The following is a 23225-nucleotide window of genomic DNA, read 5'->3' as shown; positions in this document are numbered from 1 at the left end:
GGCTGCCTGTATCTTCATCATGGTACTTACTGCTTTTGTTTTTGAGATCCAAAGAATATTTGTCTTGTCTCAGTGTATTTCCTAGCAATTCACATCGATTAGTGCAACGGTTTACTTGTTAGCTGAATTCAGCACCTTTTCCCTATCCCAGCACATTTTGAATTCAAAATCCTTGCTTGTTGCCATTATTTTCATTTTGGGGCAATGCTTTATGACATTGGCTGTGAATGTGAAGTTTCCACATTTTTATAGACCACTGTCTGCCCTGCTTTGTTCCTCCCGCTTTCTCCACCACAGCACTTTATAGCAATAATGCAATAGTGTTGAATGCTAGAAAGATGTTGTAAAAATAACACCATTACAGTGACTGTGCTAAATTTCTAGAGAGATACGAAACATAATTTTAAATTTATGTCTAGGCCCTAGTCAGGAGCCATTGTGATGTAGTGGTTTGAGAATTGGACTACTAGAATCTCCCTCAACCATGAAACCCACTGGGTAACCTTGGGCAAGTAGACTCTCTTAGACTTAGAGGAAAGCAGTGGCAAACCTCTTATGTACAAATCTTGCCAAGAAAAGCCTTTGATAATGCAGCTTTAGGATCACCATAGGGTAGAAATGACTTGAAGACATTCATAGAATCACAGAGTTGGAAGAGACCCCAAGGGCCACCTAGTCTAACCCTCTTCTGCCATGCAGGAAAATCACAATCAAAGTATGCCCAACGGATGGCCATCCAGCCTCTGTTTAAAAGTCTCCAAATAAGGAGAATCCACTACACTCTGAAGCAATGAGTTCCACTGTTGAACAGCTCTTACGGTCAGGAGGTTCTTCCTAATGTTCAAGTGGAATCTCCTTTCCTGTAATTCAAATCCATTCCTCCATTGTGTCCTAGTCTCCAGGGCCACAGAAAACAAGCCTTCTCCCCCTTCCTTATGACATCTTTTCAGATATTTAAACATGAAGATCATGTCTCCTTTCAACCATCTCGCCTGCAGGCTAAACATATTCGGCTCTTTAAACCATTCCTCATAGGGCATAGCTTCCAGAACAAAGGCATTGGTCAGAAAGGACATCGTGTGAGAACTGCAACACATCATGAAGCACAACTGGAGGCAAATTGGGGAGACGTGTGGAGGTTTTTCTTTAAGTCAGGACAGGAATGTGTCAAGAAGTATTAAGAAGCAGCATTAAGTGTATGACATAAATTATAATTCTAGATAAGGTCACATATTGTAAACCATATTCTGAAGCAGAAGTGCACCTATCTGATCATAAAAGTCCACTGCATTAATCAGATTAATTATCTGGCCAATCTTTTTTGTGGAAATCAGTAGGAAGACAGAAATGAGGGATGATAAAAAGAGGACACAGAAAGAGAGAGAAAAGACAGTAAGAAAAAGAGGAACCCACTTTTGGCTCTGATCTTGCTGACTGATATCTTTGGCTATTTATGTACTATCAAAATATGCCCCTTAACAAATGACCTGTGCAGGAATGCAGTCTTCAACAGACATGAAAACATTTTTCCACTTAGATTTTACAGATTATAATCCCATGACCATTATCTGAGAGTACATTTCACTGAACAGAATGGTATTTAGGATGCATCTAAACTATAAATAAATTCAATGCAATGCCATTTCATGACATGGCTCAGTGCTCTGGATTCTTGGAATTTGTAGATGTATTGGCACTCATTGGCTAAAGTTCTTGTAAAACTATACTTCTCATAGTTCCACAACATTGACCTATGGCAGTTGAAGTTGTGTCAAACTGCATTAATTCTACAGTGTAGATGCACCATTCGTTCCATCCACATAAATAAACATGAATAGAAATCAGATTTAACAGCTAACCCCACACCTTCTACAGCCGGAAAAAGTGCAGGCTGCAGAATGGACTATACTCCTTTCATGGAAAGTGATAACCTTGTGGGGGAAGTAGCATGCAAGCCAGACACCTTTTCCTAAGAGTTGAGGCTATGCTCTGTGACAGATGTTTTGAGATATTAACTTGATACAGCCTAGAAACTACAATTTTCCAGTGCAATATATTACAAATTAGCACCTTTTCCATAATTAAAAAACATGTCAGTTCCAAAATATTTGAGTAAAATGTTGATCTTTTCAAAGCTCAGTGTCTGGAATCTAAGTTGTCATATTCAGTTCATGAGGAAAGAAAACCAAAGCTGCTCTGGACATGCGTTCACTCATCCTTTGGAAAATGTGGGAGAACAGATACTCCCTAGTTTCAAACTGACCCCAGTAAGACACACAAAGCAACACAACTGAAGGCAATCCTGCAATGCCTCCAAATACTATGCCTGGTTCCATAGAGGGTAGAAAAGTGCTATACGTTACTAGTCTGTTTCTTGTTCAATTCTCCCAACTTTGGTTTATGCGGCAGCTGCGCCCCTTCCTAGAAAAGGCCAACTTTGCAACAGTACTAGATGCCTTGACTGTTTTTCAATTGGACCCTACAATATGTTCTACACTTCAGCATTTTTGTAAATCATCTTGGGTTCCATCTCAGAAAAAAGTCCGCATATAAATAAAATCAATCAATCAATCAATCAATGGGGCTATGTATAGCAGACAAGACCATGAACCAACTGCAATAGATTCCAATTTGTTTTCAAGTTGTGTTCAAGATACTTTTGTTTAATGTGTTGTCAAATGCTTTGATGGCCGGAATCACTGGGTTGCTTGAATTTTCTGAGCTGTATGGCCATGTTCCAGAAGCATTCTCTCCTGACGTTGTTTGTTTGTTTATATTTTTTTAACCCTATAATGACATAACATTCATACTACAGTGAAGAGGAGTTGTAGTTTGGAGAGGCACCAGCACTATTTGGCATAGACACCAAAAGACCTTATGAAACTGCAACTCCCATGATTCCCTAGCATTGAGCCATGGCCATTAAAGTGGTGTCAAACTGCATTAATTCTACAGTGTAGATTCATTCCCCCCCCCCCCCCCCCCCGTAGAGAAAAGGCTTTTCATGTAGAAGGTCATCCTAGGTTCACTCCTTGTCAATCACAGGAAAAAAAGATATCATGAAGCCAATGATGAAAAGCATCAGTCTCGGGCCCTGGAGAGTTTCCTACTGTCTGAGTAGATTTTACACCCAGGTCTCTGCAAGCCAAACCTCCAACTTTTCTCTTATATAACCAACCTGATTCAAGGTGGATCTAGCTGGCCATCTACTGGCTACTGGGTAGCAGAACATGCATGCAAAGAGATGCCCTAATTCACTGAGTACTAGATGGCCAGCCTTTGCTAAGATGATCAAGAAAATATTTGTCATAGTCTGATTTCCTTATTTCTTTGTAGTTCTTCTAACAGTGTAAGAAAAATCAGGAAAGTTTAAAGTGTGCTATAAAAAAAGAGATGATGGTCAGTGGGAATTTGAGCAAACTCATTAGCAAAGCTGAAAAAAACACTTCTGGAAAAGTTAGGGTTAGTTGAACACCTGACTGGGATTCCGAAGAGCAGGTGTACCACCTCTCCTAGCCAACAGCACCCAGACACATGGGAAACACTTTTACACAGAGTTAAATTGCTTGTCCATTTAGTACACTGATGGAAATCAAGTCTCAGCATCTCTGCCCAGCACAGTGAATAGGGAGGAATGCTGAGAATCGTACTCATCTGAAGGACATGACTCCCACCCCATTTCATTTAGTCCCATTCTGTTGAAACTTGCTCTCTTGGGTTTCAGAAAAATCTTTTTCCAGATTTACCTGAACATATTGAGGGTTTAACCAGAATCCTTCTACATATAAACTACATGCCAGGCCACTAGACTAAGGTAAATTCAGAAGTTGGCCCTAGTTGTGTTTAAATAACCTAAGATGGCAAACCAGTCTCATGAGTGTTGCAAGGGAAATGCAGTAGGACAAAAAGGAAGCCAACACTAGAGCTGGATTAATTCATTCAAGGAAACCATGGCCTTGAGTTTGCAAGACCAGAGCACAGAGTAATTGATGACAAAAACCCTTGGAGGTCCTCTCAATCACAAGGTCATCATAAGTTAAAGTCAACTGGTGATAAATAATAACAATAAAATGCAATTTGCAACTGTATTCTGAAAAAACTACTTTTAATATATCAAATGTGATCATTTTATGCCAGTGTTATATACAATCAGAATGATAAGGTTGGAAGAGACCTTGTGGGCCATTCAGTCCAACCCCCTGCCAAGAAGCAGGAAAATCGCATTCAAAGCACCTCCGACAAATTGCCATCCACCCTCTGTACAAAAGCCTTCACCACACTCCGGAGCAGAGAGTTCCACTGCTGAATAGCTCGCACAGTGAGGAAGTTTGTCCTAATGTTCAGGTGGAATCTGCTTTCCTGTAGTATGAAGCCATTTTTCCACCTCCTAGTCTCCAGAGCAGCAGAAAACAAGCTTGCTCCCTCCTCCCTATGACTTCCCCTCACGTATTTATACATGGCTCTTATCATGTCTCCTCTCAGCCTCCTCTTCTGCAGGCTAAACATGCCCAGCTCTTTCAGCCGCTCCTCATAGAGTTTTTTTCTCCAGACCCTTGATCATTTTAGTCGCCCTCCTCTTCCCAGCTTGTCAACATCTCCCTTCAACTGTGGTGCCCAGAATTGGACACAGTATTCCAGGTGTGATCTGACCAAGGCAGAATAAAGGGGTAGAATGACTTCCCTGGATCTAGGCACTACACTCCTATTTATGCAGGCCAAATTTCCACCGAATTTTTAGTCGCCACATAACATTGTTGGCTCATGTTTAACTTGTTGTCCACAAGAACTCCAAGGTCTTTTTCGCACTTACTGCTGTCAAACCAGGCGTCCCCCATTCTGTATCTTTGCATTCCATTTTTTCTGCCCAAGTGGAGTATCTTGCATTTGTCCCTGATGAACTTCATTTTATTAGTTTCGGCCCATCTCTCTAATCTGTTAAGATCGTTTTGAATTCTGCTCCTGTCTTCTGGAGTATTGGCTATCCCTCCCAATTTGATGCCGTCTGCAAACTTGATGATGATGCCTTCTAACCCTTCGTCTAAGTCATTAATAAAGATGTTGAATAGAACCGGTCCCAGGACGGAAACCTGTGGCACTCCACTCATTACTTCTTTCCAGGATGAAGAGGAAGCTATAAAATGAATGCTATGCTTCTAGAGTAACAAAATGACTTTCATTGTGTAAAGTTAAATGTTGCATTTGTTCAATTTTTCATAAAATATGTGTTTTCCAAACATAGGGGAAAACAGTTTAAGAATGTACACAAACATCACATCCCTTATTTTGTTGTTATGTGTCTTCAAGTCATTTCCAAATTATGACAAGCCTAAGGCAAACCTTGAAGTGACTGGCTTGACCTTGAAGGAGCTGGGGGTGGTAACGGCGGACAGGGAGCTCTAGTGTGGGCTGGTTCACGACTGAGCAAATAAACAGCAAAAGGCAAACCTATCAGATTTGTTTATCTTAATCTTAAGAAAAAGACAGTACAGCAATTGAAATAGTGCCTTGATTGTGCTTTTCCTGCATGGCAGGAGTTTGGACTAGATGGACTTTGTGGTCTCTTCCAACTTTATAATTCTATAATTCTATGAAATAAAGAAAACAACAGATGTTTGTCCATATTTGAATTACATATTGGACCAGTTTGGATTATATGACAAATCAGGGAAGTGAAGTAAAGCCTAGCTTGTTGTGCTTGAGCCATTTGCAGCAGAAGCAGCTAAGTAAACCAGAAAGCTTTGTTCTGCAGCTTGTTTATTGTGCTATACAAATGAAGGTGCTTTTTCTTTTCCGTTTTGTTTCTCGCTCAAGAAACGAAGCATGAAAACAATTCTTTCAGTGATTTGTAGGGAGAGAAGCAACCCACAGCAGAGAATGCACCCACATTAGGACGATGCGATAAACCGATCAAGGGGCACAACCTCCCTGCAAGCGACTCCTGCCGCAAGCAGGAAAGATCACACAGTGAGCACCAGCCCACTGCTCGTAACCAACAATAAGCTAGGGTTATCCCATACTTATCTTGTTGTCTGAATCGGCCCATTAAACATGCTACTCTGTGAAATCACAAATGTGTGGAATAACCATCTGCAGCAAGGGTACTTACCACTGCAATTAGGTTTATTATTTCAGCTGCTAAAAATGGTAACGAGTGAGAAATTGAATCTTCTGGTTAACCCACAGTGAGACTTCCTACAATATTAGTCTATACATAGATAAAACATGGGTAAGTGAAGAAATGATCATAGTACCTAGTACATGTTTTGAATTCTTTCAACCTTTTCTGAAATAAAGCGAATCCACAGAGAGCTTTGGGAACTCTGTTGCTCTTTGAAAAACATTCACCTTTCTCTGGGTCACGAGACTTTGACAATGTATTCTGAACAGGCTCCCTGTGTAAGGTTATCTAGGGACAAAAACTCTCTCTTCATTACAAGGCACACGGCTGCTATGAGCTTAGTTCTACATCATGATGGTCTCCCTTTATATCCCTTAGATCCACGGGTCAATACCATTGCATGCTAGCAGTCATGACCATCACAACTATCAGTGTAAAATTATGCAGCATCTGGGGCTTACAGATAGTTCAAAGGTCTTCCAACTCAGCACAAACGCAATTCCTCTTTATTTTCTCCTTTTCCAGTTCTTGGGAGACTAGCAAAGAATTGGATTAAAGCCTGTGACATAGATGAAATGCATTCATTTCCTGAAAGAGAGATTAGCCTCTTACCCATGGACAGGGCCAGTTTTGACAAGCAAAGTATATTGTATACCTTTTGATGAGAAGCTGTTACATACCTGAAACAAACCCTGGCAGGAATACTGGTGGCATCCCTTCCAACTATCCAACTGATTTGGAAGGAACCATCCTATTTAATCATCTGGGCATCCCACTTTTTCCACTGCTTTGAAATTAGCCCTCTCCTCCTCCCACTTTTTCTCCTTGTTCTCAGCTTACTTCAGTTGCTGCAGTTAAAGTCTCTTCTACACTGGACACCACCTAGATCAGTGTAGATGTGGATCAGGCCCACGGTAGCCAAACGCCACACAGAACTGAACGGGGTAACACGGAACAAAGCCACCTTAAGATGACTATACCCCACATTACCCAAAGTCAGGGGGGAAGTCCTGATTCTACCACTGAATTTGCCACCACCCCCACCCCCCATTTAGGCCCTGTGGGGCCAGTTCCCAAACAAAACTTGCAGCAGTTGTCCCCACTGCCATCTTGTCTTTCTCAGACTCAGGTGACCTAGATACACAGGATAACTGCCCCCTCCCTCCTTCCATGTTACAGTGATCACTAGGTCCTATCTTTCCACCATCAAGTGCTATGCCATCAGCTGGGGCAACATAATGTGCTGGGATGGGAGGAAATGAAAGGGTTCTTCATTTCCCCCTCCTTTGGCATGTTCAGTGCTGCTGAGCAGTGGGGACTCCTTCCCATCTCCACAGCAGCTGTGTGAGTCTCTGTGGGGACCATACCCAAGGCCAATTTGACATCCAGCATGATGGATTGGGTACGCTTCAGTGTAGATCCACCCTGAGTTCAAACTGCAAAAATTAACTCAGCAGGGGAAAGACTTCACTGCTGGTTTTCCTGCCCCAAAGTCGTAACTGGATAGGGTCACACTCCCCCTGAAGGCACATGGTTCGCAGTCTGGGGGTGATCCTAGACCATCGTTGAGCCCGGAGCCCTAGGTTTCAGCGGTGGCTAGGGGAGCCTTTGCACAGCTAAAACTTGGGAAGCTGGACTTGGCCACGGTGGTCCACACTCTTGTTACATCCCGATTAGACTACTGCAACGCACTCTACGTGGGGCTGCCTTTGAAGACTGTTCAGAAGCTTCAACTAGTCCAACGGGAGGCAGCCAGGTTGATAACTGGAGCGACGTACAGGGAGCATACCACCCCCTATTATGTCAGCTCCACTGGCTGCCGATTGGCTACCAAGCACAATTCAAAGTGCTGGCATAAGCCTATAAAGCTCTGAATGATTCTGGCCCAGCTTACTTGTCCGAACATGTATGACCCACCACGTAATTTAAGATCCTCAGGGGAGGCCCTGCTCTCAGTCCTGCCAGTTTCACAGGTGCGGCTGGTGGGGACGAGAGACAGGGCCTTTTCAGTAGCAGCCCCTCGCCTATGGAACACCCTCCCAAGTGAAATCAGGCAGGCTCCCTCTCTCCTTTCCTTCTGAAAAAAAGTTAAGACTTGGCTGTGGCACCAGGCTTTCGAACAATAATGGCAGCACCATCTGTAACATATGCTTCAGGATATAATTGACAGACCCGGTTCGTACTTGAAATGCGCCTACATGTATATTTATATGTGTTTTTATGAATGTTTTAAATGTAATTTAATTTTAAACTGAATTTGAATGTTACTATGATTGTTATATATGTGTTTTATATTGTAAGCCGCCCTGAGTCTCCTGTTGAGTGTGAAGGATGGGGTAGAAATACTGTAATAAATAAATAATAAATAAATAACAGTGGACAAAATAGATCACTTCCAATTGTGAAAAAAGAAGCTCTCCATAGTCTAAAACAACTCACTCTGGCCCTTGCTATGGTAAAACTTTATCTCATGTTCCCTAAAGGGTGCAAGGGGGCTAATGTCCTGTAGTATCTCCTGAGCATACCCAAGACCTCCAATGATAGGGTATGTGTGAAAAGCCATTCCCCAAATCCTCAACCATTAACTGGAACAGCAGTTATGCCTTCAAACATCTTCCTAACCTTCTTAGATTTTTCCTCCAAAATCAAGCAAAAATAGGCTGAGGGGAAAACAGTGATTTTGTAACCTCCTCGGCTCTTATTGGAAGAAGAAACAGTCTTGGCATATTGAATTACCATGGAGCACCCCCAAGAACTTCAAAGGAATATAGAGCTTTTCAGATTATTTTCTAACGAGTAGGAAGGAGCAGATGGGCATTTCCTTACAGACTTTAGTTAGCAGGTTTTTAAAATGGCAACATATCTGACTCTAGTAGAAAAAGAGTGCTCTGGGGCCAGATAATTTATTGCTATATGTATAATTATTGATACTCATTAATCAAACTATTGAAGTCAGCACTTCTAACTAAAATTGATGAAATTTATCTCTTATTAAAGCATTTTGAAAGTAATTATAATTTATAGATAAATAGACCAACCAGTTTTTAGAAAACAAATGCAACAACATAGCCTCAAGCACTTCAACAACCCAAAAAGTAACTCCTGGCTGCAGTGCAATTGTCCAGCCCTCCTTTATGTGAACACAAAATTGTGGTGGGAAGGTATATGTGGTCCAACGTTTGGAAATAATGAATTACAAACAATCTAATTATTTGCAAATAATTACTTTGGGGCAACAAGAATGGAATCTGTCTAAGCTCTGGTGAGATTTCAGGCTCTCTTGAAGTTATGAATTCTGACACCAACCAACGATTTCCACTTTCCAAGATATTAGTGCTTAATCAGTCCACAACCTTTACAATCCAAGATTTTGACAGATATCACGAGACTCTTTGAAGCCATATGCAGAGGTCTTCAGCCTCAGATGGTATGGTCATACTCTCCAAGGTGAAGACAAATCCATTCACAAGATTGCTCTTGATTTAGAAGTGCCTGGCCAGAGTCCAAAGGGACGACTGAAGCAATGCTGGCTGGACATGCTACAAAACGATCTGAAAACTGCTGGCATACACTCTGATCAGGAGCACGACTGGGTGAAATGGCACCAACAAACCAGTAAAGTAGACCCCGCCATCAAGCAGGACAAACAATGATAAAAAGAAGAAGTTATATGCCCCAAAGTTTTACCCTTGGCGTATCCATGGGTCAAAACCAAAATCCATAATTTTGGCCCTCAAAGCTGTCTGCAAACTATACATGAGGACAACCTATACGTAAGTATACTTGACATATATAAATCTGGAATCTATAGACAGGATTTCCACTCTTATTGACAATTATGTCAAATCATTAACATCCCAATAATATCAAAGAGAAATGACTTCCATTCCTAATATGCATGGACCCCTTGAGCACTTCATATAGATTCACTTGAAATTTTCTTATTTATTTGTTCATTAAATATTGAAGAAGTGTATTTATTTACCCCAAAATAGCTAGATATATGGGACACAATATGTTTAATATTTCCCTTGCCAAATGGCAAAAGAAAATTTGAAATCCCTATAAATCAATTTAAAGCTTTTTTTTCACTTCTATCAATGTCCTACTAAATAAAAAGTACAAGTAAAAGGAAACTTCCTTTGGAAAAAATGTTTGGATAAGCACACTTGCAGCAGGTCAAAGTAATAAAAAAGGCAATGGACTGGTCATTCCTTATGGCTTCTTTGACCTCTTAGAAAATTAACTACTCCCTCCAGAAATTGTTATTTTCCTAGCTATTGGGCACCAGACTTCTATGTCAGCTTCTCAGAACAGCAGGAGAATAAGCATTTTAAAATCCTTGTTTGGATTGCCAGCTGTCCCTAATTCCAGATCATTACAGATCTACAAAACATAATCAGTATCCCTTATTTCAAGACACTAAAGATTTGGAGTGTATCTCATTTTAAAACACTGATGTAGCAATCGCTTAATCTTCTAACTACTCAGTGGAGGGTTTTTTTCTTCAATTAATAGTATTAATTTCACAATGTGAAAATAAATGGATTCCTGAGCTCTAGTCTTCATCAATGAAGTCATTTCACAAAATAAACTGCTTGCCTTAATCTCGGGTGATACAGGCACATAAACAAGGGCAGTAGAAAGAGTAACGAAAAGGACATATATAAGCAGGAAACAAAAAGAAGACAAGTTCCACGGGCTAATTGGTGGTCAGTGGTTTATTCATTTAGGAAACCTAATGCATAAGTGCCCCTTGGACATCAGGCTGAATCTTGGTAGACAAGATCCCCCAATTTTAGGCCATGTCTATGCTACCTCTCAGTCCCGTTCTCAGACATCATTAGTGCCTAGCCCCCTTCCCACGCTAGATGATGATCTATTAGATGACTCCTTTCCTCTTACACCAGCGGAGATAGGCTCCTCCTTTAAACAATCAAGTATTGCTGGTGATTTCCTATCTTAGGACAGCTGACTATCCCCTTTAAAGCGCAACCTCAATCAGTCAACTCTCCAGGGGGAAGAGGGTTTCCACGGGCAGGGTCTCATTGAGGTGGTTTGGGGGAGAAGGAAGAACGGTCACTTTCGACCCAGGGAGAAGCGCAACAGAGTTTTTGCGACCCTGGAGAGGAATAGGTGTGGTAGTCTTCAGGACAGACCTCCCAGCCTTAAGATCCTGCTTTTGAACGCCAGATCCGTCAACGGTAAAACAGCTGTTATCCAGGATTTGATCCTGGATGAGGGGGCGGATCTGGCATGCATCACCGAGACGTGGTTGGACGAGCAGGGTGGTGTGAATCTCACCCAGCTGTGTCCACCAGGTTTCGGGGTGCATCAGCAGGCCAGGGCTGGGGGGCGGGGAGGAGGAGTCGCGGTGATCTTTCGGCAGTCCATCGCCCTGATCAGATGCGCCGTTCCGCAGTCTTCGAGGTTTGAATGTGTCTTCCTGAAGGTGGGAGCCCGAGACAGCTTGGGGATTCTGCTGGTGTACCGTCCACCCCGCGACCCAGCAGTCTCTCTGTCCGAGCTAGCAGAAGTGGTCTCCAATTCGGCCTTGGTCTCCCAACAACTCATAGTTTTGGGGGACTTTAACATTCATGCCGAGACCACTTTGACAGGTGCAGCTCAGGATTTCATGGTGGCCATGACGACCATGGGGCTGACTCAAGTTATATCTGGGCCCACACATCAGGCGGGACACACGCTGGACCTTGTTTTTATTGTGGATGGTGGGACAGTCAGAGTGGAAGAGCAAAATATTCTTCCATTGTCATGGTGTGACCATCATCTGATCTGTTTAAGTTTTGCCGTGGCTTCTAACCTCCGCAGGGGTGGTGGACCCATTAAGATGGTCCGCCCCAGGAGGCTGATGGATCCAGATGGACTCCTAAGGTCTCTTGGGGATCTTCCTGTGCTGGAGACTGGCGATCCTGTCGATGTCCTTGCTGATCGCTATAATAGTGAGCTGGCTAGGGCACTTGACACGATTGCTCCCGAACGTCCCCTCTCGCTTCGTAGAGTCTCGTCGACTCCTTGGTTCACTGAGGAGCTGGCTGTGATGAAGCGTGCGAGGAGGGGACTAGAGTGCATCTGGAGGAAATCTCAGGATGTGTCCGACCAAGCACGGGCTAAAGCCGCTATTAAGGCTTACTCCGTGGCTCTGCGAGCAGCCAGGAAAGCTTTCACGACTGCCCGCATAGCGTCTGCAGCCAAACAGGCCATCGGAGTTGTTCCGAGTTGTTGGGGAGCTCCTGCGGCCTCCTGAGACCCAGGGGCTTCCTGATGACTTGGCAACTCGGTGCAGCGATTTCGCGCACCATTTTGCAGGCAAAGTTGCTCAGATACGCCGTGAGTTGGACTCCAGCTTAACTGTAGTTCCAGCGGAGGTAACCGGGGTACCTGTCTGTGCGATCTTATGGGATTCTTTCTGGCTTGTCCTTCCTGATGACGTGGAGGGGATTCTTGGGTCTGTGAGGGCAGCCACCTGTGCTCTGGATCCTTGTCCTTCTTGGCTGGTGAAGCTGGCCAAAGATGGGTTGTTGGATTGGTTTGTGGCTATTATAAATGCCTCCCTGGTTCAGGGGTCAGTTCCATCCTGCTTTAAGCAGGCGGTAGTAAAACCGTTATTAAAAAAGACCTTATTAGACCCATCTGTATGTAACAACTACAGGCCAATCTCCAACCTCCCATTCCTGGGCAAGGTTCTGGAGCGGGTGGTTGCTACGCAGCTCCAGGAGTTCCTCGATGACACTGATTTTCTGGACTGCTCACAGTCTGGCTTCAGGCCTGGGCACAGCACCGAGACGGCCTTGGTCGCCTTGGTGGATGACCACCGCAGGGAGCTGGACAGGGGGAGTGTGACCTTGCTGGTTCTCTTGGACATCTCAGCGGCTTTCGATACCATCGACCATGGTATCCTTCTGGGGAGGCTCGCCGGGATGGGACTCGGTGGCACAGTTCTGCTGTGGCTTCAGTCCTTCCTGGAGGGTCGTTCCCAGATGGTGAAGCTGGGGGATACTTGCTCGGACCCCTGGCCATTGACCTGTGGGGTCCCGCAAGGGTCTATCCTATCCCCCATGCTATTTAACATCTACATGAAACCACTGGGAGAGGTCATCCGGAGCTTTGGAGGGTGTTGCCATCTCTACGCAGATGACACACAAATCCACTACTCGTTTCCATCTAACTCCAAGGAAGCCCCTCGGATGCTGAACCAGTGCCTGGCCGCTGTGGCGGACTGGATGAGGAGGAACAAGCTGAGGATCAATCCTGACAAGACAGAGGCCCTCCTGGTCAGTCGCTCGTCAGATCGGGGTATTGGGTGGCAACCTGTGCTGGACGGGGTTGCACTCCCCCTGAAATCACAGGTCCGCAGTTTGGGGGTCCTCCTGGATTCAGCGTTGACGCTTGAGGCTCAGGTGTCGGCGGTGGCCGGGAGGGCTTTCGCACAACTCAAACTTGTGCGCCAACTGCGACCATACCTCGTGAAGTCTGACTTGACCACGGTGGTCCATGCCCTAGTTACCTCTAGACTGGACTACTGTAATGCGCTCTACGTGGGGCTTCCCTTGAAGACAGCTCGGAAATTACAACTGGTCCAATGCTCGGCTGCCAGATTAATAACGGGGGCGAGTTACAGGGAGAGATCTACTCCCCTGTTTAAGGAGCTCCACTGGCTACCGTTCATTTTCCGATCCCAATTCAAGGTGCAGACCATCATATATAAAGCCCTAAACGGTTTGGGACCCACCTACCTTCGTGACCGTATCTCCTACCATAAACCTGCCCGATCTCTTCGATCGTCAGGGGAGGCCCTCCTGTCGCCACTGCCTGTATCCCAGACCCGCCTTGTGGGAACAAGGGAGAGGGCCTTTTCTGCTGTGGCCCCCCGTTTGTGGAACTCACTGCCCATTGAAATCAGGCAAGCCCCCACTCTTTTAGCCTTTAGGAAAGATTTAAAAACATGGCTCTTCCGGTGTGCTTTCGGAGAGTAACTGTTACACACTTTTTTGTTACTCCCCCCATCATCTATCCTCCAGACTGTTTGCTATCTTATGTCTCTGCTCCCCGTGGTTTTATTCTTATCTTTTTCTCACCCCAAGTTTTAACTGAGTGTTCATGCGGCCCGCCCTGTTATATTGCTTTTTTGATTTTGTGTTGTACTGTACATGATTATTTTTGTATTGTTGTAATTGTATTATGATATGTTGTTTTTATATTTTGCTATATTGTATTGTTCTGGGCATGGCCCCATGTAAGCCGCTCCGAGTCCCCGTTGGGGAGATGGTGGCGGGGTATAAATAAAGTCTTATTATTATTATTATTATTATTATTATTATTATTATTATTATTATTATTATAAGTATTTAATAGCCCAACATGTTGTAGAGCGTTGTCTACAACTATAGTGATTTCTGTTGGATGCCCCTAAAGAAGATGTTTCTTCAGATAGACCAAAATGCATTGGACTCCTTTTTATTTTCTACATACACAAGCATACATTCAATAGATGGGCCTTCCCCAGCCTAATGTCCTCCGAAAGATTTGAGCTTTGTTTGCCATGATCCCTCACCATTGACCACGATAGTTGAGTTGAAAAAGGGGACAGTTCAAGACATGTGTGGAGTACTATAAATTGGGAAAGGTCACATACACTGAGAGCTTGGGAATGTTGTCCTTTGAGCCAGCCATGATGACCAAGGCATACAGCACATTTTTGTTCAAAAAAGTATTTTCTGAGAACCGCCTAGATCATAATGAGCATTGGGACATATATGGGAAAGGCTGACTCAAAAGAATGTGGACACTGTGAAACATGTATATAAGCATCTTGAATCAGGAGTAAAAGCTAACTGGCAACCAGTGTGCAGTAATCATAAAACATGCTGAATATGCTCTACTTCTTAGAAGTGAAAAGATAAGACTGAGGCAAAGCATTTCTGCCTACCACTGATACTATTTCCAAAGCAGACAGGGCCCAGAAACATACATGGATTTCATATTTTCACTTGACAAGACATATATGCAGATATTTCAAAATCCAAAAAAAAGAAAAACCAACAAAAATACAACCTGTATAAAAATAATCTCCCATCCCAGAGATGATTTTTGATGCCTGCTCGGCTACCTGGGAATGGTTTTTAGGATCTCTCAAGGCTTATGCTTTTTTTTTCTTCTTGCAAAGGCTTTTAACACCAAAGTAAACACCAGCTGACAGAAACTGTCCTGAGTCTCCTGACTGAACTTTGTCGTATGGTTAAACTGCAAAAGATAGAAATGATGTTGCTTGCTAATCCCAAATCTCTTAAAGTTATGCCAAGTTAGTAGAAAGGGAACAATTTCTCTCCTGCCCATCCTTCTTAAAATATTAAGACCTATGGGAGTAAATCCCTCTGATTGATGGGGAGATCTGGAATGTAAGGCTGCTTTATGTACACGTAGGCTGAAGATAATTATATTCAATATTATTTACAAAGATAATTTCAGATTTTGGATTTTGCAGAAAAAATGTAAATAATGCAGGCTCTAAGGAACATTTTGCGAATGTTTGCATTCTTCCTAAGAAAATTTGTCTTAAACGTTGAGACACCGTATCAAAACAAATAACATCTACCATCATGTTGTAACTCACCTTGAGCGATGAGGAAAGGTGGGTAAGAAATAAAATTATTAGTATTATCATCATCATCATCACCACCATATGCTTTGGTCTTTTGTAAAAGTAAAGTACAATCCATTTTCCATTGTTTCTAAGGAAAAACTGTTTTCATACAAAATACTATCTTGCAACATATAGTGATTTTGTACAAAAAAAAATCACACACATCCCCAAATAGTCTGAAATGTGAAAAATCATCCAAACCGCACATAAAAATTTAGACTCCCCGTCAACCAGGAGGAAAGTTTTGAAATGTGTATTTCTCTTGTGAGAGAATAAAAGATGCAAAAATGTACATCCCTACACCCTTTGAAGGACTACAGTACAACATATATCGTAGCTATGTTCTAACAAAACTTTATGATCTATCCGCTTAAAAAACACAGTGAAGTCCTGAAAAATCACCAAAGGACCACATTTCATTCCACATTTCACATTCCACATTTCAGCTACCAGACACAGATCGACCACATCTATTAAAATGACCATATCCGTCCGATATTATAAGCCACCCTGCTTCTGGCTTATCTTTTTTGTCTATTTCTTCTATAATTTAGCATGTGTTATCTCTGCCTCTCTTTTCTTGTCATTCTTTTTCTCTCCCACAAATTAAATATCAGCCTGGTGTTGGCCATGTGGATAAAGTGATGCTAAGAAGAAAGTCTGTGGCTGAGAGGGGATTCGAGCTGCCTCAGTGAGAATCAATGACGCTTGGAAGACTCTGTCTAGCTCCTGGAACATTGAAAGAAACCAAGGCAGATCAGTGGCTGCTGAAAGAGAGAAAGAAAAAGCCTCAGGAGCAGAGCTGGAGGCAACTACTCTTGTGTTTTAATATGCTACTTTCCTACCTTTCTCCACTTACAGGAAGCTCTGGGTGACTTAAGAACAATTTGGAGGAATGCATGACTAATATTCAGCCAGGCTTCATTTATGCCAAAGCTCATCAGATACAGATTCATCAAGCAGGGATCAATGAATCAGTCTGTTTCTGAATCACATTAGTTTCACAAGGATTCAGTCCTATGTTCATTCTGTTCAAGATCAACATTGATTTGCAAATATGTTTTTTCAACTACACAGTACAATTTGGCTAAATAGTTGCTCTCAACACATACTAGTTCTGTGTAACTGTTTTAAAGTACTTGTTTTGTATGTAAATTTTGGAGTTGAGAACTACATTGTGAAATTCAAAGAAAACAACCACAAAAATTATCTTGGTCTTCTTTAAAATGAAGCCCCATAAAGTTCTTCCCCATCTCTACCATATAGTATTTCCACTGGCAAGGCGCAATCCTAAAGCCAGCCTACTAAAACACCCATCTACATGCATCTTATAAGCCATCAATGCCAATATTCTAATGTTCTAATATTCTAAGGCTAATATTCCCCACAAAGATACAAGGCTAGTCCACCTAGTCACTTGCCAAGCCAAATTAGAAAATTTCTGATAAGTCAATCTTTAACTCAGAGATGGAAAACTTGTGGATCTTCAGGTGTTTTTTAGACTGCAACTCCCATCATTTTTCACCACTGGCTATGCTGATTAAGGGTGATCACCTGGAAGGCCCCAAGCTGACTACTCTAAAATAAATGCTGATCTATAAGAACATGTACTTTTGTAAGTGTCCAGAGTCTTCCACTACAAATACACAGATCAAGATTTGCTAGAATTTAATAGCATTAAAGATAATATAAAAGTATATTAAATAAACAAACAAACAAATTAAGGGTGTCTGCTTCAACCATTCTTCTGACCAGGGGAGGGAACCAGCTGTGCTTCAGATGTTATACTTCAGCTCTTGTTTCTTCTACGTAGTGACTATGGCCAGAAATAGTGGTTGTACTCTAAAACATCTGGCCTTTATCAGTTGCTCATCTTTACTCTAAAACAATCTCATTCTAACATAATCTATGACCCTATTACACATATGTAATCCTTGGTCTATCTCTGATGGAGGACTGAATGATGCCCACGAATGATGGGGAAACAACAGGGTGTCGGACAGGTAATCTGACTTCCAGCTACACAGAATTCATGGTGATATAGCTATTTGCTACCACATGGCGTCAGTGTGAAAGGCAGCAAGGATTTATGTTGTTATTAAGGGGATTTATTTCTTTTTCATTTGGGGTTAATTGGGGGCTTGAAAATGTAAAGGGCTGATGGTGCTTGTCTGGAAATGCTATAGTGTAGCTATGAGCAGAACAAATGGATTGCATGCAGCTTTCTGCCAACATCACATTTAGTGCTGATTTTAGCAATACCGGTAATTCTGTAGAAGGAAATCTCCAAGGCTCTGGCAAGGACTATCTGCGTTGTCCAACTGTTGTTCCACTGCTATCTTGCTTTCTGCAGCTCTTCAGGATACTTTGAGCCAAAAGCTACAATTGTCTTCATCTTATTTCCTGACCCAAGATAATACTGGGCAAAGCCTGGAGGAGGCTGATTTTTAATGGGAATTACCCCACAGTAGGTATCAGGTAGGAACAAAATTTGGGAAATTACTTAAATGGACTACAACTCTCAGATTCCCCCAACTAGAATGTTTATGGACAGCTGTAGTTCACAAGGGATCCTTTGCCATGCTATTAGAAGTAAAAAAAATTGTGTCAGGAGTGACTTGAGAAACTGCAAGTTGATTCTGGTGTGATAGAAGCAAACACTTAAAGATCCAGTAGAGCACTCAAAGCATATGGGTAGTGATTTGACAAAAGTCTATGCACACATAATTATTTATTAAAATACAGTAGGGTCTCACTTATTCAACATTCGCTTATCCAACATCTTGATTATCCAACTCTGTCTGCCTCCCGTCCCAATCCACGGCTGTTTCTCTAGGCAGCAAAGATTGAACTTTTTATGGATTTAATTTCCAACAATGTTGCTACTGTAAGTTCATTTTATACAATTCTATCTTTATTTGGAGTCAAATTGTTAGTAGCCAAAAAATTTTAGTCAATGTTTTCAATATATTGCAATGTTTTGGTGCTAAATTCATAAATACAGTAATTACTACATAACTTTACTGTGTATTGAACTTCTTTTTCTGTAATTTTGTTGTAAAACATGATGTTTTGGGTGCTTAATTTTAAAATCATAGGGTAATTTGACGTTTAATAGGCCTTTCCTTAATCCCTCCTCGCTTATCCAACATTTTCGCTTATCCAACGTTCTGCTGGCCCATTTATGTTGGATAAGTGAGACTCTACTGTATTTGTTTGGTGCCTCTCAGTGATATACAACAGATAAAAACACTCTTTCCCAATCCCAAACAGTTTAAAACAATATGAGGACCTGAGTTTCCTCATCTGGCACTCAAGCTATGTTACAGCAACTCCTGCTTTATTGTCTGGGAGACTACATAGCCAATGCGGTGTAGTGGTTTTACCATCAAACTATGAAGCCCGACTCATCCATAGCTCTGTCATAACTCGCAACTCTTTCTGAATTATGTGTAGGATTTTGACTCCTGACCTTAAAACTCTGAAACAAAGTTCATGTACCATTGGCTGCTGTAATAGCAATGAACTTGTCAATTAACTCTGGATAATAATCAGAGATACTCTTCTTAGATCAATACTGTTTCAGGATGTGTAATACAATGCAACCTGACAAATTGTCTTTTACTTCCTGCCTGTAACCTTCTAACATGTTGACTGTCTCTCACTGACCTCTATGACTCTCTATGCTTCTGTATCTTATCCTATCTACTTATATGTCTTGAACTCTACTTTGCTGAATATCTGGGCTCATGAAGTCTGTTCAGCCTTCACTTTCATTGGTGGTCCAATTGCTTAACCTGCTGTCAATCAGATTAATATACTAAGAAAACAAGACCTAAAACTGGCATTGACCTGCTTATGTAGAATCTTAGAATCATAGAGTTAGAAGTGACCACAAAGGTCATCCAGTACAAGCGTCTATCATGCAGGAATACAAGTCAAATATAACTTCAGCAATTCACTCCAGAGCCACTTTTAAACCAGGCAATCATAATAAACTAAAAGTCACGAAGAGCAAATACTATCTGTGTCCAATTTCAAAAGACAGAAAACCATCTCAACTTGATGGTAGGATGATCTCTCCAGAACCATCCCCCTTTATAAGAGATTAAAAACAAAAACAAAAAACAAGTGTGTGGCATGCCAAAAGCTGGCACAGGTTGTGATGATCAATGGGATAGGCATTGTCCAATAGATTCTCTTTGATCATCACCTAATGGCATTGAAACTGGAACACAGAAAACAAAGCAGTAATTGAAAAGAAAACTTGGAGAAAGAACTTATTTTCACAATGACAAAACAGTCAAGATTAAGCACTGAGAAATGCAATATTTCCATAACAGGAGCATTAACATGAGAAAAGTCCCCTTCATGATTTCCATTAAATGGAGAACTGCGTAACAAAATGACATAGAACCAAGCACTGATTCCAAGCCAACAACAACAAAACCCCTTTAAGTCTATTCAGTGTTACCTAGAATCAGAGCTAGGAAACATGGCTTTTTTGGGCAACCACTCCGCAAATTTCCCAGGCAGCCAGGTACTACCTTTGCTTTTTGAATGGGGTGTCTGTTTCAGGTTATTGAAGTCCAAAAAGCTATTTTTCCAAACCCAGAATACATATATTGTTTTTCCTTGTTGGAGCCAACAAAGACCTGTTATTTCACCTACCCCTTTGCCTAGGTCTTCCCGAATCACCTGCTCAATCTCCTGCATGCTGCTCTGTGGAGCTTGACTGTGCAGCACCTTGAGCGTGCTGGTGTATTCTTCAGGCAACAGGTAGTCAAGAGCTCCCAGGTGCTGTCCAACTTTGATGAAGGTGCCCCGGTTGGCACAGCACAGGTCCCGAAGACGTTCTGCAGAACGCCAATGCACCTAGGGAGAGATTGAGAGTGAGTCACTGAAACACAGATGCTCAAGTTTCTCTAAAAAGTTCAAGAACCACTGTCTTCTATGACATAGTTCCACCTCTCCCAAGGCACTGAAATGCAGTTGTGAAGAAGTTGAGTTTCTTTGTAATACAGAAGGATCAATATAGTGAAATAATTAGAACACTAGAGTGGGATTTGGGACATCAAGATTGTGAAAGAAACATGTATGGAAAAAGCAGCTTCTTTTCCCCCTATCAAGCCATTTTCTGTCAAAGAATGTGGTACAGATGTGGCCTGACACCCACAGCATGTGCAGACTACAGGCAGTAGACAAAAGAGTGGCACCAAGACACTCCTCACACCCGTTGCATTCAACTTACAGAAGGCACGTAGACTAGTAAGATTATGGTGAAGAGTGCTTATTATCATCTTTGACAGATATGTCAACTTCAATCTTTCTTGGTATTGGAAGGCCTTAAAACGGTAGTACATATACTGGTAACCTTAAGGTTGGAGCTCTGTAATTTGGTGTAAATTGGGCTACCTCTATACCAAGTTCGGAAACTCTAATTAGTTCAAAATATGGGTGTCAGTTTGGTTACAAGTGCACCCAGAAGTAAGCAAAACACATCAATATTAATATCACTCCATTGGTTGCCAATTAGTTTTGGGGCAAAGTACAATGTATTGGTTGTTCCCTTTAAAACTCAGCCTAATTTGGTCCAGGTTATCTCCCGTACAATCCACCCGTATACTCAGGTCCTCTAGGGAACATTTACCTCAATCAGCCAGGACTAGACAGGCAACTACCACCCAGAGGACCTTTTCATCGGCAGCCCCTAGACTGTGTAATGACCTGCTGGAAGAAACATGCTGCCTGAATTTTAAAAAGCATTAAAAAAATCTATCCCTTCTGGCGGGCCTATCCAGTCGATATTAAACTATGAATTTTAAATTGACTTTTTTATATGTATGGATGATTTTAATGTGTGGCAATTTGTGTTTTAATCTTATGTTTATGTGTTTTTAATCTATGTGCTTTAAATGGGTTTATGTATTTTTAGTTATATATTGTATTTAATCTGGGTTGTACTCTGGCTTGAGCCTTGGGGAGAAACTGATAATTTTAAAATTTTGTTGTTGTTGTTGTTATTTTCAACACTAGAATGAGATAACTTTTTCCACCTCATCTGAGGGCAGTAGGCTAGCTTAAGGTACATAGGACAAGTTGTCCAAAATATACCATGCTCTCCTTCAAGAAAGGAGAACAGCGCATATATGTGTGTGTGTATGTATGTGTGTGTTTGTGTATATATATCTTATATTGGGAAATTACTGTCTTTACAAACTGTATAGCAATTACTGGAAACGATTAATAAATATAAAGATTAAGGGGGGAAAAGAAAGGAGAACAGCCAAAGGGATGTGCTGCCCCTTTATATCACTCAGCATTGATTTCCCTCTGCCTAGCAAAAGAGCCCGCTGTAATTAGAAATGTTGTAAGAGCACATCCAATCCCCCAACAATAAGAACAGTGCAGGTGTAACTTAAGAGAATACAAGTGTCTAGCAGAGATGTAGACGTACATAAAAGATATTAACTCCCAACTCCTTTACAAAGTGTGGTGCTGATGCTTATTCTATCCATGATGTCAACTAATGCAAGCTACCATTTTGAAACTTCGATGTGGGTCAGGCCAACAGCATGCAAATCAGCAGCTACCACTTCCCATAAATAACACTCTCACAATGGGTAGAAAGCGACTGTCAAGTGGAGGCAAAAGCATGAGCTCAGTAGACAAGTGGTATTCTATGCAACTCCTTGACTTGGCCATGTATTCTCTCTCTTTTGAATGCAAGTGATGTCAAGAAGGAAGGAAATCAGAGAGACTGGAAAAGAAAGGGTGCAGCTGGAGGGTGGGAAGAGGGAGGGTGGGAAGAGGGAGGGAGTGAGCCTGAGCAGCTGGGCAGTTTGTCACAGTACAGGGAGTTCAGCCCATTACAGGGAAACAGCTTTTATGCAGCTTGGATAATTGTCCTCCACACTGTCTCCAGCAGAGGAGAAAGGCGGGGGAGCTGCAACCAGCTAAAGCAGGAAGGGTCTATCTATAGCTCTCCAGAATTAAGCTACATTCCACGGGAAAGGAAAGGGAAGGAAAAAATCTGGGAAGAAAAAGAGGCACTTAACCCCGATATCCTCCCATTTTTTTTCTATTTTCATGTTGACAAAATTCCTGCTATGTAACAAAACGACCATGCAATAAGGACTACTAGGAAAACACAATTACATACTCACACATATACTACATATTAAGTGCATATGATTTGAACCAAGAGTGCAAAATACACTAGGATGGACTTTTATGTTGAGTCACTTCCTAAAATGCAAGCTCAAAGTATTTTTGTTTTGCTTTTTTACTTCCAGTTATTCTCTTGACAACCAATCACAAAAAGAAAATCAACTTCTACTATGGGTGTACGGAACATTTTTTTAGCTGGAGCCTTAAACTGAATGCCTGGGGCTAAGGGAATGAAGTAGCATCAGGCATTATTAAGAACTTTAGATATATTCACAC

At 41.9% G+C, this 23225-nt stretch overlaps 1 protein-coding gene across 3 annotated transcripts in view; it reads right to left on the bottom strand.

Moving 5' to 3' along the window:
* adck1 (aarF domain containing kinase 1) overlaps nt 1-23225 on the bottom strand; it is a 169438-nt gene that overhangs the window by 76007 nt on the left and 70206 nt on the right. The window contains exon 4 of one of the 3 annotated variants that reach the window (XM_062968365.1): nt 20478-20654. The exons of 1 other annotated variant lie outside the window; for it this stretch is intronic. In XM_062968365.1, the coding sequence (XP_062824435.1) occupies nt 20478-20654 (177 nt within the window). Of the gene's footprint in view, nt 1-20450; nt 20655-23225 lie in introns of all 3 variants that reach the window. One more of the 3 variants, XM_003214365.4, reaches the window with a different exon arrangement.

This window comes from Anolis carolinensis, chromosome 1 (assembly GCF_035594765.1).
Source record: "Anolis carolinensis isolate JA03-04 chromosome 1, rAnoCar3.1.pri, whole genome shotgun sequence".
Taxonomy (NCBI): Eukaryota; Metazoa; Chordata; class Lepidosauria; order Squamata; family Dactyloidae; genus Anolis; species Anolis carolinensis.
This window is presented reverse-complemented; position numbering and strand designations above follow the sequence as displayed.